Source organism: Gossypium raimondii, chromosome 13 (assembly GCF_025698545.1).
Source record: "Gossypium raimondii isolate GPD5lz chromosome 13, ASM2569854v1, whole genome shotgun sequence".
Classification (NCBI taxonomy): Eukaryota; Viridiplantae; Streptophyta; class Magnoliopsida; order Malvales; family Malvaceae; genus Gossypium; species Gossypium raimondii.
Genome location: NC_068577.1, coordinates 4,250,443 through 4,266,708, shown reverse-complemented (window position 1 = coordinate 4,266,708; position 16,266 = coordinate 4,250,443). Strand labels below are relative to the sequence as shown.

The following is a 16,266-nucleotide window of genomic DNA, read 5'->3' as shown; positions in this document are numbered from 1 at the left end:
GAACTCACCGGAAGTGGCCTTGGTTCCGTCGTCGGAGGGTCTCTCCTCCGTCGTCCAAATCGGGTCCAAGAGGTAGAGAATCTCCCTTGTTTTTGACTCCCATGGGTGGAGAGAGTCTTGGCTCTCAAGGACGCCGTAGGACAGGGGCTAACGGGATCGTTTTCCAGCGCCGATCGTTGTTTTTTTGTTGGTGGCGCGCCGGAGGTCTTAGGACCGTCGGCCATTTGAGAAAAGGGGGGGTTGAGAAAGAAGCAGAGGCTCTTTCTGTTTTCATTTTAGCAAATCTGAAAAGTGAAAAAAAACATTTTGGTTTTTATTAACCATTGAACGACGGCGTTTAAGGGAAGGAGATATGCACATTCTTACCCTAAGGGGTAATTTGCGCATTGGGTCCGTTCCCCTTTGTGGCGTATTAAATCGGGTCTTCCCTTTTTTCCGTTTTTGGCCCAGGCATTTTAAACTCGTTTCAGTTGGGTCCAGGCTGAGACTCAACGCATGAGGGCTGGGGATATTTTCCCAAACAGTCCCCCATGTCCTCAAAGAATTTCATTTTGGTCCTCCGTTCCATTTTTTTTTCTTTCAAAATTTTGATTAGTCCCTTTAATTTCATTCTGATCTCGATCACGTCCCTGACCTTTTGTCTCCATTTTTATATATCTATATATATATATATATCTACTTTTCTCTAATCTGTATTTGTATTTTTGTTGTTGATATTTAATATTTTCTTTTATGTATTATTTTATTTTAAACGGTTAAGATCTATTATTTATTTCAAGTTTTTATGTATGATATTCATTTCAAACATATGCATGTACCTTACCCATTTTGAACTTATATGTACTATATAATTTAAACTGCTTCTAGGCTCTTTATTTTTGAACTTCTATACATCATTTATTTCCAAAACTGTTTTGTTTTTACTAGTTCAAGTTTCTATACGTTAATTAAAAATGTACATATATTATTTATTCTCATTTTTCGGTTTCATTAGTTTTTTAATTCCTTTTACGTATTTATTTTAAAATTTTACAGGATATTGTAAAAATGTTTATTAGTTATTTATCTTAGGTATTTTATATATTATTTTATCTTATGTTAAAATGTATTGTATATATTAATTATTTTAAAACTGCTTTGTACCCTTTTTATTTCACTATTTGTTTTAAATCATTTGTTATCCATTTCAAGATTTTTAGATATTCCTTATTTTGTGCTTCCATATGTTATTATTTATTTTAAAATTTTTCATAAAATTGTTTTGTATATAGTTGATTTTAAATTTCGTTTTTACATTATTTATTTAAAATTCATTTATTATCATTCTAAATTTGCTCTACATTTTATTTATCAATATTTTGCTCTATACTACTCATCTTGAAATTATTATGCATATTATTTAATTTATTCGTCTTTGATTATTAATGCTAGTCTTTAAATAATGTATGTTGAGTGATTAATTTTCATTGTGTGTGCCGTCGGTGTAATTTTATTCATGTGTCATTACTCTATGTTTATTATTGTATTGTTAGTTCACATCCTTGTTTTCTAAATTAAACCCCAACATGGTTATCCAACTTAGATTGCTTTGTCATCTTTTTTTCTAACTAAGATAAATACTTACTTCAAATATCTTACTCATCATCATCAAAAAGGAAATTTTTTTAAGGCAATATTTTGCGTTTGGAAAATCGAGAAAGCGTGTTCTAACGTGCTGTGTTTCGATTTCTCTTTTGACCAAATAGTCGAATATCCTTTCGAATTTTCAAAACGAGGCGATATTTTGCGTTTGGACATTCGAGAGAACGTGCCCTAATGTGCTGGGTTTCGATTTCTCGTTCGACTAAATAGCCAAATATCCTCTTAAAACTTTAAAGTATGGTTTCATTAAACTATAAGGTGATCTTGGTTTCGATGGTTTAGAGTATCGTGTCCTAACGTGCTGGATGTGATATTCCTTCGGGACAAGAGGATCTTATATTTCAATTCACGTTATCAGAGTTTCTTTTAAGGATCATATTTTTAAAACTCTTCAAATTTTCAATCTTCGACACTAAGACATTAATTAAATTAAATTGTTTATTAAAAACAAACACTTTTCGAGGTGACCCGATCACACCTCATCAAAAAAGATTGGTGGCGACTCCCGTTTTCATTCTTGTTTCAAAATCCAAGTCGACCCCTTTTTCATGCAAAAAATGGTGTCAACAGGTCTATTACTTAAGTGGGCGTCTGAATATGCTAAAACTAAATATTTAGAAATAAATTCTTACAATCGGTTGAAATTTAGCTAAATTGGTATGAATATTATTAGTGATATAGGAGGATATGAATTCGATTATCATCGTGATTCATTATTAATTCAAAATATTGTGTAAAAAAGAAAAACAAATATGATTAATAAAAGATTCGAAATAGTTGCATCATCAATGTTGACTTAAATAAGGCTTAGTCAAAGTTAAAATTTTCAAAAGAGTAAATATAAATAAATTTTAATGAAAAAGTTGAACGTAGGCTGCCGGCCAAGTTCTTATATAAACCATAGGCAGCAATGCATTTCTGGCAAAAAGGAAAGAAACCCTCTGAGAGCTAAAAAGGAAACATGGTTTATTTAAGAGTTAGTGAAACAATCATGGCCGACACCTTGCTTTTCACCTGCCTGCTATTATTTCTTGCAGCCATGCAAGGCGCCCATGCAGTCGACTATGCCATCAACGACAAGACCGGCAACAGTCGCGGCGGCGTTCGTTTCCGAACCACAATCGGAGCCCAAAGCAGCCTCCAAACCATGTCATCCGCCACAGGCTTCATCTGGGACATCTTCCAACAAACCAACCCATCCGACAGGAAAAACGTCCCGAAAGTAACACTGTTCATCGAAAACGGCGACGGTGTAGCCTTTGCCATCAACAACGAAATCCATGTTAACGCCAATTACCTAGGAAACTACACAGGCGACCTGAGGAAGGAATTCAACGGGGTGCTTTACCATGAAATGACGCATATTTGGCAATGGAACGGGAACGGTCTGACCCCTGGGGGGTTGATTTAAGGGATAGCTGATTTCGTGAGGCTGAAGGCTAATTATATACCGAGCCATTGGGTGAAGCCAGGGCAGGGAGATAGATGGGACCAAGGATACGATGTTACGGCTAGGTTTTTGGAGTATTGTGATGGTCTGAGGAATGGGTTCGTTGCACAGCTTAATAAGAAGATGAGAAGTAGGTATAATGCTGGGTTTTTTGTTGAACTGCTGGGAAAAACTGTTGATCAACTGTGGAGTGATTATAAGGCCAAGTATGGCAATTAAATCACTTAATTTACTATTGTATTATATATCGCCTTCTTATAAATTGTCCTAAATATTATCTGAATCTAAGGTTAATGAATAAATAATTACTTGCATCATTTCCTTCTTACAAAATGGTAAGGTTACAGCTATAAATGTAATGGATGTTGCAGTGGCAAGTGCGGTTTCTCGTCACTAATTCTAAAAAGAAATTGTAAGGCTATAAATTTTTGGGATAATGTAACTTTTGGTCCATGGTCTTTCTTTTATCCACTTTGACCCCTGAATGTCAAAACCGTTATTCATTTAGGCCCATTCTGTTAATGACTGAAAAAAAATGGGGATAATGTAACTTTTGGCCCTTGAACTTGGTAAGTAGATCCACATTGGCCACTAAACTTGACAACTAGGTTCGTTTTAGTACCTGCACATTTTTTATTCACTTTGGCACTTAAAATTGACAACTAGGTCCATTTTGATCCCTAAACTTGAAAAATCTAAAATTTTACTTTTTTTAAATTATTAAAAATCATAAAAATCTAAAAAGCCAAGTAAAACCAATTTTAGTTTTTTTAGATTTTTATGAATTTTTAATTATTTAATTATTGTTGGTCCGACAGTCAAATCGGTTGAACTGGTGGTTTAACCTGTTCAACTATCGGTTCGGTTATTAAAACACTGAATATGGCACTCTGAGATAGTACCACATCATCATCTAATTTTTTTTATTTTTTAAAGTCAGAGTGCCACATCATCAAACTTTTAGATTCTTCAAGTTCAGGGATCAAAATTGACCTAGTTGTCAAGTTCAAGTGCCAAAGTGAACAAAAAAAAAGTACAATAGTAAACCTAGTTGTCAAGTTCAAGGGCCAATGTAGACATACTTGCCAAATTTTGGGGCCAAAAGTTACATTATCCCCATTTTTTTCACAGTCATTACAAATGAGCTTAAATGAATAAAGATTTTCAAGCTTAAGGGTCAAAGTGGACAAAAAAAGTTTAGGGTAGGTCAAAAGTTACATTATCCCCATTTTTTTCACAGTCATTGCAAAATGAGCTTAAATGAATAACGGTTTTCAAGTTCAAAGGTCAAAGTGGCTAAAAAAAAGTTCAGGGGTCAAAAGTGACCTTATCCCTAATTTTATTGTAGAGTAAGATATAAATACCTAATCTAATACTTAAATGATAGAGATTGGATAGTGGAATTTTGAGGAAATTCAAAAGCAAAGCTTGATAAACGAAAACGTAAAGAATTTTTTTGACTTGTGGAAAGGTAATTTTGAGAGAATGATTATGACTAAGAGATTTCAACATAAAGGGACCAAATTATAAATTTGGAAAAGTTAAAGGACTATAATGAAATTTGATCAAATTGAGGAATTGGAGTTAATGATGATTTTTGGGCACGAGGATGACTTAGGAAATGTACTATTATGGTTGACGCCACTTTTGGGACTAAACTGAAAAATGAAAAGTATGAAGATCTAAAGTGCAAATTTTCAAAGACGAAGAAATGAGTTAAATAGCACCAATAAAGTGCCATACGATGGAAAAGTAAAGTGCGAAAAAAAAGAAGATTTTTGGACTAAATTAAATTAAAGAGAAAATTTTATTTATATATGAAAAAAAGACTCAACATTTATCATTCCACCTTAAATTTTATAAGTTTTATTTTATAATTCGTTACTATCTTTATCAAAAGTTATTTTTAATTGTTATATGGTAGGTCATACTTACTTAAAATTAATAACATGAACTAATTAAATCTAATAAAAATTAAAAGAAAAGTAACATTCTCAAATTCAAATATAAAATCATATATTAAAACAATAAATTGAAAATAAAATTTATATTATTTTATTTAAATTATACAACTTTCATTTATGCATTATTAATATTTTTTTATAAGACTTTATATTAAAATGTTCATATATTAAACCATAAAATAGCTGTCGCTACATCGCGATAGACCGCTATTTAAAGTTTTAAGGATTAAAGTATAATTTTACCATATAATTAACTGATGTTAATCAAAATTGTTTTTAATCCACGAACAAGAAAAATATTTTTCAATTCAGGTAAATCAGGAACATTAAGAATTCCTTTGCTAAGAATTTTACCCTTCTTTCCATCAGTAAACGTTGCATGACCACCATGGTTATCATCAAAGTCAGAAAGAAAAGTAGCATTAACAGTCCTGTGGTGATAACATCCACTGTCAAGATACCATACATGGTCTATACTGGTCTTCAAAGATTGATGAGCAACAGGCAAACATTTCTTATCCTTTTTTATCTAGACAAGATTTTGCTTCTTCCTTTGAACAGTATTGGGACCAGTGGGTATTGGAGCTAGCACTACTTGTTTCCATCTCAAATCGTAAAGCATCATAAAACATATTGCCTTGATGTGACCTGGTGCACCACAAAAATGGCAAATGATCTTATGTTTGGAGTATACCTTTTTAACAATAGGCTTCTTGAGCTCTCACCTTAATTAACATTCGCAGCTTTAACAGAGACTATAGGTCCTTCAGCAATGGCTTTACCTTTTTCCTCAACATAACCTAAACCTTCTTTATCAGGACTTTGTCTTCTTGCGGTCATAATTTCATTGAGTTTCTCGAGCTTCTACTTTGTTGACTCAAGCTCTTTCTGAGCATTCTTTAAATTTGCTATTTTGATAGCAAATTCGGACTCTTTTGCTTCCACTTGTTTGATCAACTTTGGTTTTTTTTCTTTTAACTGGTTGTTGTAAATGATTAGTCTGAAGTTAACATTACACACCATTTCCCACTTGTCAAGTATTGTCTTTTAGGTCTTAAAAAACTCAACATTTGACTCAACTTTAGAAGCTTCATCAGTATCACTCTCAGTTGCAACAGTAATGTCTACCCTAAAAGTAAATGCTATATAATTACTCAACTGTTCTTCATTAGAACCGAAGCTGTTGGTGGAATCCTCAGCACTCCATGGCTTTTGTCCACTATAAGTCTTCCTCATCAATCTTCGTTCAACGATGCGTGCACAGTGTGTGACATATGGACTATGGCTAGTAATCTGTTCGCGGTCGATACTAGAGCGAAGCAATCAAGGATTCGACATGAGCTTCATTCTTTAAAGAAATGTAATCTCTCTATTAAGGCTTATGTTGCTCGAATCAAAGATTTGTGTACTATTCTAGAGACTTCTAGTTCGCGCATCTCAGAAGAGGAAAAGATTGAGGTGATGCTTGCGGGATTACCGCCGGAGTATGAAGCGGTTATTTCTTCCGCACGATTATCGACTGGTGTTTTGGCCTTCTAGTGACTGGTTGATGCGCTAGTTGAGTGTGAGACTCGTCAAGCGCAAGTGTTTCAGGAAGCGGTGTTGCATGCGAATCTTGTTGAGCATGCGTCGTCGATTAATGAGCTGTTCGTGGTGGTCGTGTACCTACTCGTGGTCGCGGTAGAAGTTTCAGATCTCGCATTCAATGCCAGATCTATAGTTGATTTGGTCATGTGGCTCAAAAGTGCTACTACCGTTATCATTGGGACTCGAATGACTCGTCGGTCATGCCTCCGGTCTCATACCAATGGTACATGTATGTTTTTGATGGTCCTGGATCTGGGGTGTTTGAGCAGCATGGTGACGGGCAGTTCATGACTCATCAACAGAAGAATCCAAAAGTTGTTTTTGGTCAAGGTTACTATGTAGGTCAAGGTTATTATACTACTGGTGGTCAAAGCCCGTTTGCTTAGGTACCTAGTGGGTCGTTTACACGTTGGCCATCTATGCCTTATACTCAACATGGTTATGTCTGTTCTTTCCAAAATATGTCTAAGCCCAATATACGTGATTTTATTCTTGATGACGGGCTATGGAATAATGATGAAAATGGGCCGAATAAGTTTAGTGCTGGAAATAGACAAAATGTTGCACATGGGCCGAATGGTGTGCCATCATCTAATTTTGTTCAGATTGATCCCAGCTCGAATGAACTGATTGGTGTTGGTCCGGGTCTCCGACCTACTGGTCCGATTAGTGTTGGTCCGAGTCTGTGGTCTACTAAACCGCGCACTCGGGTGTATATTGGGCTTCATCGGTTAGGTGATTTGCATGCTCCTGATTACTTTGACTCTCTTGGTTCCTATAAATTCTGGTAATGATGGGTCATATGTTCCTATGCATGTTGGCACTACTTCCTAGTATCTTGATTCTGGTGCGAGTCATCATGTCTGTCGTGATGTGTCCGCTCTACATGATGTCACGCCATATTCAGGTATGTCATATCTTTTAATGGGTGATGGTCCTCCTGCAGTGATTTCATCAATTGGTAATGATGTTCTTCCTACTCAATCTAAGTCATTACGTTTGTCTAATGTTCTGTGTGTGCCGAGTATAAAAAAAAATCTTTTATCGCTTTTACAATTTACGCATGATAATGGAGTGTTTTTTTAGTTTCATCCTACGCATTGTGTTCTTAAGGATGCCGTGACCCGAGAGACGTTGCTGAAGGGCTGCATTCATGATGGGTTATATCAATTTTCTGTGCCAGTGGTACCTACTCCGTCTAATGTTGTTCCATTTGCTGCTCATTCACAAGTTCCAACTAAAGTTCCAGATTGTCCTATATTTGCTTTATGGCATAATCATCCAGGCCACCCGCTGCTTCTATGGTTAAAGCTGTTCTTGATCAATGTAATGTTGTTTCAAATAAATAATATTTTGATGGTATATGTACTGCGTGTCAAAAAGGGAGGTCACATAAGTTTCCTTTCTCGAATTCGACCACTAACTATCTTCCTTTTGAGTTGATTGTTTCTGATCTTTGGGGACCCGGATCTGTTACGTGTGATGATAAGTGGTATTACATTTCATTCATTGATATGTGCACTAGGTTCACCTGGATTTATCTTTTACAGCAGAAATTTCAAACAGTAGAATATTTTACTCAATTTCAACAGTTAGTCAAGACACAGTTTGGCAAGCCTATTAAGCAATTTCAGAGTGACTAGGGTAGAGAATATCGTGGTTTCACGTCTGTCTTAGCATCTCAGGGAATTGTACATCGGCTAACCTGTCTGTATACTTCTAAGCAAAATGGAGTGGCCGAACGTAAACATTGACACATTGTTGAAGTGGGCATTACATTGTTGGCTCAAGCAAATTTACCTATGGAGTATTGGAGATATGCATTTTGTTGCACAGTTTATCTTATAAATTAACTTCCTATTATTGTTCTTCAGGGGTGTTCTCCATTTAAGGCTCTTTATGGAAATGATCCCACTTATGACCATCTTCGAATTTTTGGTTGTTGCTGTTACCCTTACTTACGTCCATTTGTAGGTCATAAATTGGAGTTTCAATCTCAACCACCTACGTTTTTGGGTTACAGCCCTCGTCACAAGGGGTATTAGTGTCTTTTACCAGATGGTAAGATTATTATTTCATGACATGTGACATTTGATGAGAAAAGGTTTTTATTTTCTGATACTAGCTCTATAATACATGTATCGCAGTCTAGTCAGACTAGTACGACGGTTGTACCTCTTATGTGGCCTACTTCTCATCAGTTTCTTGAGCCCTTCACGTCATCACTAGCTCTACAAGGTTCTCCATCAGATGTTCAGTTGATGCAATCTTAGTCCAATGCATTGCCGTCTCAGTTCAATGCATCGCCATCAGATGTTGATTCGATGCAATCTCAATTCAATGCCTCTCCACCAGATGTTGAGTTAATTCAATCTCAGTCCAATGCTTCTTCGACTGATCTTCCAATTGCACATGAGACTCTTTCATCGGATGTGCAAAGTGGTAATACTCGATCTATCACAAGAATGTCTGAAGGTGTCTCGTCCTCATCTGATAGTTAGATTAGTAGGTTACCTGTGATTAACAATCATTCAATGATCACTCGGGCTAAAGCAGGTGTTTTCAAGCCTAAGGCCTTAATTGTTGAAGCTATAGAACCTTCTACAATTGAGGAAGCTCTGACTACTGCTGAATGGAGAGCTGCTGCACAAGACGAGTATAATGTTTTTATTTGTAACTCTATGTGAGAGCTAGTTTTAGCTCCACCTAATCGTAAGGTCATTGGATGTAAGTGGTTGTTTAAAATCAAAAGGAATTCTGATGGTACCATTGCCCGACGGAAGGCTCGGTAAGTAGCAAAAGTCTACTCTTAGGTTTCGGGGTGTGATTTTAAGAAAACTTTTAGTCCGGTGGTGAAACCAGCTACTATCAGAGTTATTTTGTCTATTGCTGTTTCTAGGGGCTGGTCGCTTCGACAAGTGGATGTTAATAATACTTTTCTCAATGGAGATCTTGATACTGAAGTTTTTGGGGCAACAACCCCAAGTTATGTTCAATATGATTCCAATAGCAAACCTTTTGTGTGTCGTCTAAAGAAAGCGTTATATGGTCTTCGTCAGGCTCCCCGTGCATGGTTTGAGAAGCTGAAAAGATTTCTCGTGTTTCTGGGGTTTGTCGTATCGAAGTCTGATGCATCCTTATTTGTTAGGATCAAGTCAGAGTCAACACAGTATGTTCTTGTGTACGTTGATGATATTATTGTTATCGGTAGTGTGACTACTGTTATCGAATAGTTTGTTCAGTTGTTGAATAACGAGTTCTCACTTAAGGACATGGGCGATCTTTACTATTTTCTTGGGATAGAAGTTACTCGTTCTTCATCAGGATGCCTTCATCTATGTCAGAAGAAATATATACGAGATATTTTTGTTCGGTGTTCGATGAAAAATGCGAAGAGTGTTCATACACCGATGATTTGTTCGTCTGTTATGTTTAAAGATGATGGTGAACGTTTAGAGGACCCGACTGAATATAGGAGTCTTGTTGGTGCATTGCAGTATGTTACTCTTACAAGGCCTAATGTTGCATATGTTGTAAATCAGATATGTCAGTTCATGCATAGTCCCACAACTGCTCACCTGATTGCCCTGAAGCGTATTTTACGTTATTTAGCTGGCACACTTAGTTTTAGGGTTGTTTTTCACCCGTCCACTAGTTTGCCTTTAGTTGGGTATGCCGATGCTAACTAGGGGTTGGATTTTGATGATCGAAGATCTACTTCCGGGTATTGTGTTTATTTTGGGTATACTCCCGTGTCTTAGTGTACAAAGAAACAACAGGTGGTTGCTCGGTCCACTACTGAGGGAGAATATAGGAGTCTTGCTGTGGTCACAAGTGAGGTTACATGGTTATTGCCATTGCTTCAAGAGTTACATGTTCAATCTGTTGATACACCCAATATTTGGTGTGATAGTTCTGGTGCGGTTGCGGTTGCAGCTAACCTTGTACTACATTCGAAGTTCAAGCACGTTGAATTAGATTTATTTTTCGTTCGTGAAAAGGTTGTTGATGGCTCTGTTATGGTTGGAGAAGTTCTAGCATGTGATCAAGTTGCTGATGTTCTCACTAAGCCACTATCTGTATCAAGTTTTACTCGATTTTAGAGTTTTCTACGGGTTTTGCCTGTAGAGAAGATGGATGAATATTAGATAGTAGAGTAGGGAGTTGTTAGTTAGTTTTGAATCTGGTAAATGCAGTTGCTCAGTTTGTTATAGAGCAGTTGTTCAAAACTCTATATATACGTTCCTCATGTGTACAGAAAAGATAAGTGTGGAATATAATAAATTCTTTGTTATCATCTTTGTTTTCTTTTAGTTAGATTTATCATTTTCTACCTAGATCCTTACAGGCGATCTTGCTGTGTGAACATCAGAGCTGCTGGATTCGAGGTATGAGTTCCATCGGGCAGTTGAATAAACCTTGATGGCGGAGGTAAAGTACTATCTAGAAAACCAGTAAGTCCATATCCATCAACAATTAATTTCACCTGTTTATGCCATTAAAGATAGGTGCCATCATCAAGCTTGACCACCTCATGCTTAGGAAAAGCAGTAGTGACACGATCTCCAGCAAACGTAGCAGAAACAAGCTCACCAAAAATAGAATCAGCGGAAGCCATGACATCCAAGAATTCAGAATCAACCAGCGAATGATACCATGTAAGGATCTAGGTAGAAAAGGATAAATCTAACTAAAAGAAAACAAAGATGATAACAAAGAATTTCTTATATTTCACACTTATCTTTTCTGTACACATGAGGAACGTATATATAGAGTTTTGAACAACTGCTCTATAACAAATTGTGCAACTGCATTTACCAGATTCAAAACTAACTAACAGCTCCCTACTCTACTCTCTAATACATGTGACATACAAAGACTTCTCTTTTTTTAAGTGTTTGCACACTCTGCCTGAAAATGCCTGAAACCATGACATTTGTGACATTGAATCCCTTTCTTCTTATCCTTTGACTACTTCTTCGTTTGACAACTTTTTTGGCCTTCTCTTTTTGAGCATCCTTGAAGGTTTCAAACTTCTAGCATCTTCTAGAATGCTTCTTAAATACCTTGTTGAAGTTCTGAGTCAAAAGAACTACCTATTCCTGTAGCTCTTCTATTATAGTGATATGATAACTGCTTCAGTAACTTGTAATGCTAAGCTATTTTCTCCTTTAATCTTGTTCCTTTTAGCTTCATCCAAATTGATCCCAAAGGTTTCTAAAGACCTAATCAACTCATTAATATGCATAGCATCAATGTTTTTGGTTTCCTTGAAGGCTGTTATTTTATACTGAATCTTTTAAGCAAGGATCGAATAACCTTTTTTACTAGTTTTGAATTTGAGTACTATCTCCAAAGGTGAAAGCGTTGTTAGATAATTCATAAAATTTGGTATAAAACTCACCAATTGTCTCATTCTCTTTCATCTTCAAAGTTCAAACTTTGTTGTAAGCATATGTAGCTTTGATTGTTTCACAGTATTAATACCTTCATGAGCTGTTTCAAGGATATCCCAGACTTCAATGGTAACAGTACATTTGGAGATTCACTTGAATTCTTGAACATCTACTCCACATAAAATTGCATAGAGAAATTTTAAGTTAGCATTGATAAGCTTTTCCTCTTCTTTGGTCTGAGCCAATTCTATACCTTAAGTGTCTTGATTCCATCAATTTCAGTGATTGGACGCTCTCATCTAGAAAAATCTCTAAGCCTTTTTGTCAAGTAACTTTATGAAATTCATCATTCTTGCCTTTCAATAGGCATAGTTTGCACTATTGAGGGTAAGGGGACGAGATACTGATAAACTTTCCATTGCAAGCAAATATCAACATCAAGAAATCTATTAAATGTGTTGAGTGGTAGACTTTGATACCAATTAAAAGAACTAAATCAATATTTGCAAATAAACTTGAGTAGTGCCAACTAATTCAAGCACTGATGACTGAACAAAATAAAAAAGTAATGAAAACTCGATATTTTTATGTAGTTCAATCTCCTTATATCTAAGAGGTAATTCAACACCTTAACTATTAATTAAATAAGTTTACAACCTCTAATACTCGTCAAATTAGATTACTCATTTTTCCCCTAAACTCTAAAAAAGATTTTCTCTAAGGTTTTCTCCTAAAATATGAAGACAAAACAAAGTAACAAAATTTTTCATTCAATCCACTAAAAAAGTGCTCTCATTTCATTATCTCACCGTCTTTCTCAGGTCATTTACATTTCTGGTCGAAAGAATTTCCTTTTATAAGTTAGCAAAACAACCATGGCTGACGCTTTGTTTTTCTCCTGCCTGCTATTATTTCTTGCAGCCATGCAATGCACCGGTGCTGTCGATTATGCCGTCAACGGCAACACCAGCAACAGCGACGGCTGCGTTCGTTTCAAAATAGAAATCGGCGCCCAAAACAGCCTACAAACTATGGCTGACGCCTCAAATTTCATCTGGAACGTCTTCCAACAAAACAACCCATCCGACAGAAAAAAACGTCCTGAAAGTAACACTGTTCATCGAAAACGGCGACGGGGTAGCCTTTGCTAACAACAACCAAATCCACGTTAACGCCAATTACCTGGGAACATACAAAGGCGACCTGAGAAGGGAATTCAATGGTGTGCTTTATCATAAAATGACGCATATTTGGCAGTGGGATGGGAACGGGCAAACCTCTGTCCGGTTGATCGAAGGGATAGCAGATTTCGTGAGGCTAAAGGCTAATTATATTCCGAGCCATTGGGTGCAGCCAGGGCACGGTGATAGATGGGACCAAAGGTCCGATGTTACAGCTAGGTTTCTGGAGTATTATGATGGTCTGAGAAATGGGTTCGTTGCAGAGCTTAATAAGAAGATGAGAAGCGGGTATAATGCTGGGTATTTTGTTGAACTGTTGGGAAAAAAACTGTTGATCAACTGTGGAGTGATTATAAGGCCAAGTATGGCAATTAAATGACTTCATTTACTATTGTATTATATATCACCTTCTCATAAATTGTCCTAAATATAATCTGATTCTAAGGTTAATAAAGAATTAGCTACTTGCATAATTAGCCTTGGCCTGAAAATGGTTAAATTGTTTATTGATCCTTCTAAAAATGGTAAAATATAATGAAAGTTGTATTTGTACTTCTCAAAAACGTTCCATTGGGTTTTTAGCACCATTTTCATTGTATTTAGTATTTTCTCAAAGGCTCAAAGCAATCATGGAAAACTTTCCATTTATTTAGCACAAAGGATTGCTAAATGCGGACAATACAGTAGTTCAACGATTATACATACATATTTGAAGTTTTTTTGAGGGAACCAATATCAGTTTTGAGGTATATATATACACACATTACTCACTCACTGTGTATATATATATCTACAAATGTATTTGAAGATTTTTACTTGGGGAACCGATATCAATTTTCAGGTGATTTCCATCATGATTGGACTTGCATGATGGGTGATATAACTTCACCAATGGCCAAGAATTGTTGCTTCTCCTTGAGATGAGAGTTGGCTAATTCAAGTGCCTTTGCCTCACTATCTGCTCTTATGCTACCTTCTCTGATTGATTCAAAGTCCTCAACATGGTCAACACCACCAATTCTCCTACAAATTTTAAACACAAAATTATCCAAGCTAGTATTGAATTTCATTTACTTTTTCACATGGGGATGAAGTGGTGGAAACCCTTTTGTTATCTGTCACCTTATCATCTTAGCAATACCAAAACCAAGTGTGTCATGGAACAATTCCTTCATATATTCCTCTTGGATAAGGTTATATATTGCTGGAAGATAAGCCTTCCCTGACTCATCCTTGTTGAGTTTTTGGTGGAAAAGATCCCATGTTTGCTCAATTCTCTTCAATCTCCACTCTTTGTATATCTGCATTGCAATATGAAATTCAGCCATGCTTATGTAGTGTCTATAAATCATGCTTTGCAGCCTGTAAACAAAGCTATATGCAAGGTAAATTCATATGTCTGTGTAAGTAAAGATATGGATCAGAGAAAACAATTTCCTCACTGAGCCTACAGAGTTCCACATTCCCACAACATTCAGCCACTGCACAAAAACATTGACCGCAGCTGCATTAGTATCATATCTCCAAACCCATCATCAATAATAGAGCTAAACTGACATAGCTGAAAATCATGCATCTTTTTTCCAAGTATTCATTCTAAAGAATGCACTTATTTATGTGTTGTGGCGTGAGTTTGAATATCTGGAAGTGCAGCTCAAGGCATATGAATAAGTTACCTGCACATTTGTCCTCAGTGGTTGGCCTATAAAGAAGAGAGTCGACCATGTATTCGAACATATGCTCAGATAAAAATCGATATTCAATTGCAGTAATCAACCCTTTTCTCAGGATTATATGGGGAGGCTCTGAACATTGCATTCCAATGGTACGGTCCAAGTGATCAAGTTGAGGAACATATTCACGGCATAACCCACCATGTTCTTTTGATGTTACTGCTTCAAAATATTCTCCTTCTATTATCATTGACAAAGATTCTCCAATACATCGTTCATATGTAAGTGCCTATAATATTTTTAAAAAAAAATTATAACACGTCGACCCCTAAAATACTAATACTTTTTCTCACCAAAATATTCCATTTCAACCAAAACTAGATTCAATTTTTATATAAAATTTTCCTACCATAAACTAATTTATATTACAATCATTATGCAACTGCAGTGCAACCCAAAGGAATGAGAGTAGTACTTTACTGATCCGCTGTGGTGACAATTTTCATTTCTTTAAATTGAAAATGGAAGAAAAAGAAAAGAGTGAAACCTGTTGGATGATAAAAGAAGCACAAGTGGCAACGACGATGTAGACGAAATTAAGGTTGCCATCTCCGGCTTCCTTTATCGTCACATCGTCGTGCCTGTTTCCGATCTCCGACAACAAAGACGGCGTCTTTTCTATGTACTCAATGAGTGATTTCGTTGAAATGGGACCGATTTGCTTCACTGTTTGGTCTGAAAATGAAACAGTAGCTTACTGTTTGGTTTGCATCGGGGAAACTGGTGAAGATATATATATATAAAGGCATTTTTGTAGTACTTGGTTTTACCGTCGGTAATGAACTTGGACATGTTTTCGAGTCATATGCATGCTTCACACCTTAGATTCTTCCACTGTTGTCTTCCATAATCACTTTTGTTCTCTTTTATCTTTAAATTATATTAATCAAAGAATCATACTAAAATTGGAATTTTATCATGTGTTTTTTATGTTTATTTCAATGATTTAATGTCGTATCGATATTTTTATCTTAAAATTTTAATTTTTTTCCGAAAAAATTAAATTTTAATGTAGTATTAAATTATTGAAAATAAATAATATCTCTATTTTATACAATTGTTTTCGTATTGTCTTTTAGATTTATTGAATTTAAGACAAAAAAAGTAGGTTAAATAGCTCATAGTAATAATTATTTAGTTAATTTAAGTTTTTTTCCTTTTACACTTGATTCATGAAAATTTTATTTTAATTTCTCGATTTAGTAATTTAATTTTAACTCTTTTAACAAAATATTTTTACCTTTGCTTATTATAATTTTCTTAAAATTTGTAGTTTTGTCTCTGTATTTATGAGTTCTATCCACTGGGGAAATT

At 35.7% G+C, this 16,266-nt stretch overlaps 1 protein-coding gene and 2 pseudogenes across 1 annotated transcript; 2 read left to right on the top strand and 1 right to left on the bottom strand.

Annotated features, from left to right (window-relative positions):
- The first annotated feature begins 2,580 nt into the window (after nucleotides 1-2,580).
- Nucleotides 2,581-3,408, top strand: LOC105784550 (uncharacterized; annotated as a pseudogene).
- Nucleotides 3,409-12,881: 9,473 nt separating this feature from the next.
- On the top strand, nucleotides 12,882-13,709 carry LOC105781905 (uncharacterized; annotated as a pseudogene).
- Nucleotides 13,710-13,837: 128 nt separating this feature from the next.
- Nucleotides 13,838-15,744, bottom strand: LOC105781304 (methylthioribose kinase). The gene is made up of 6 exons (XM_052626533.1): nucleotides 15,723-15,744; nucleotides 15,440-15,645; nucleotides 14,896-15,181; nucleotides 14,659-14,700; nucleotides 14,342-14,522; nucleotides 13,838-14,242 (listed from the first exon to the last, which is right to left on the bottom strand). The coding sequence occupies exons 1-6, from the start codon at nucleotides 15,742-15,744 to the stop codon at nucleotides 14,071-14,073; spliced, it is 909 nt and encodes a 302-aa protein (XP_052482493.1). The 3' UTR covers nucleotides 13,838-14,070.
- Nucleotides 15,745-16,266: the final 522 nt, after the last annotated feature.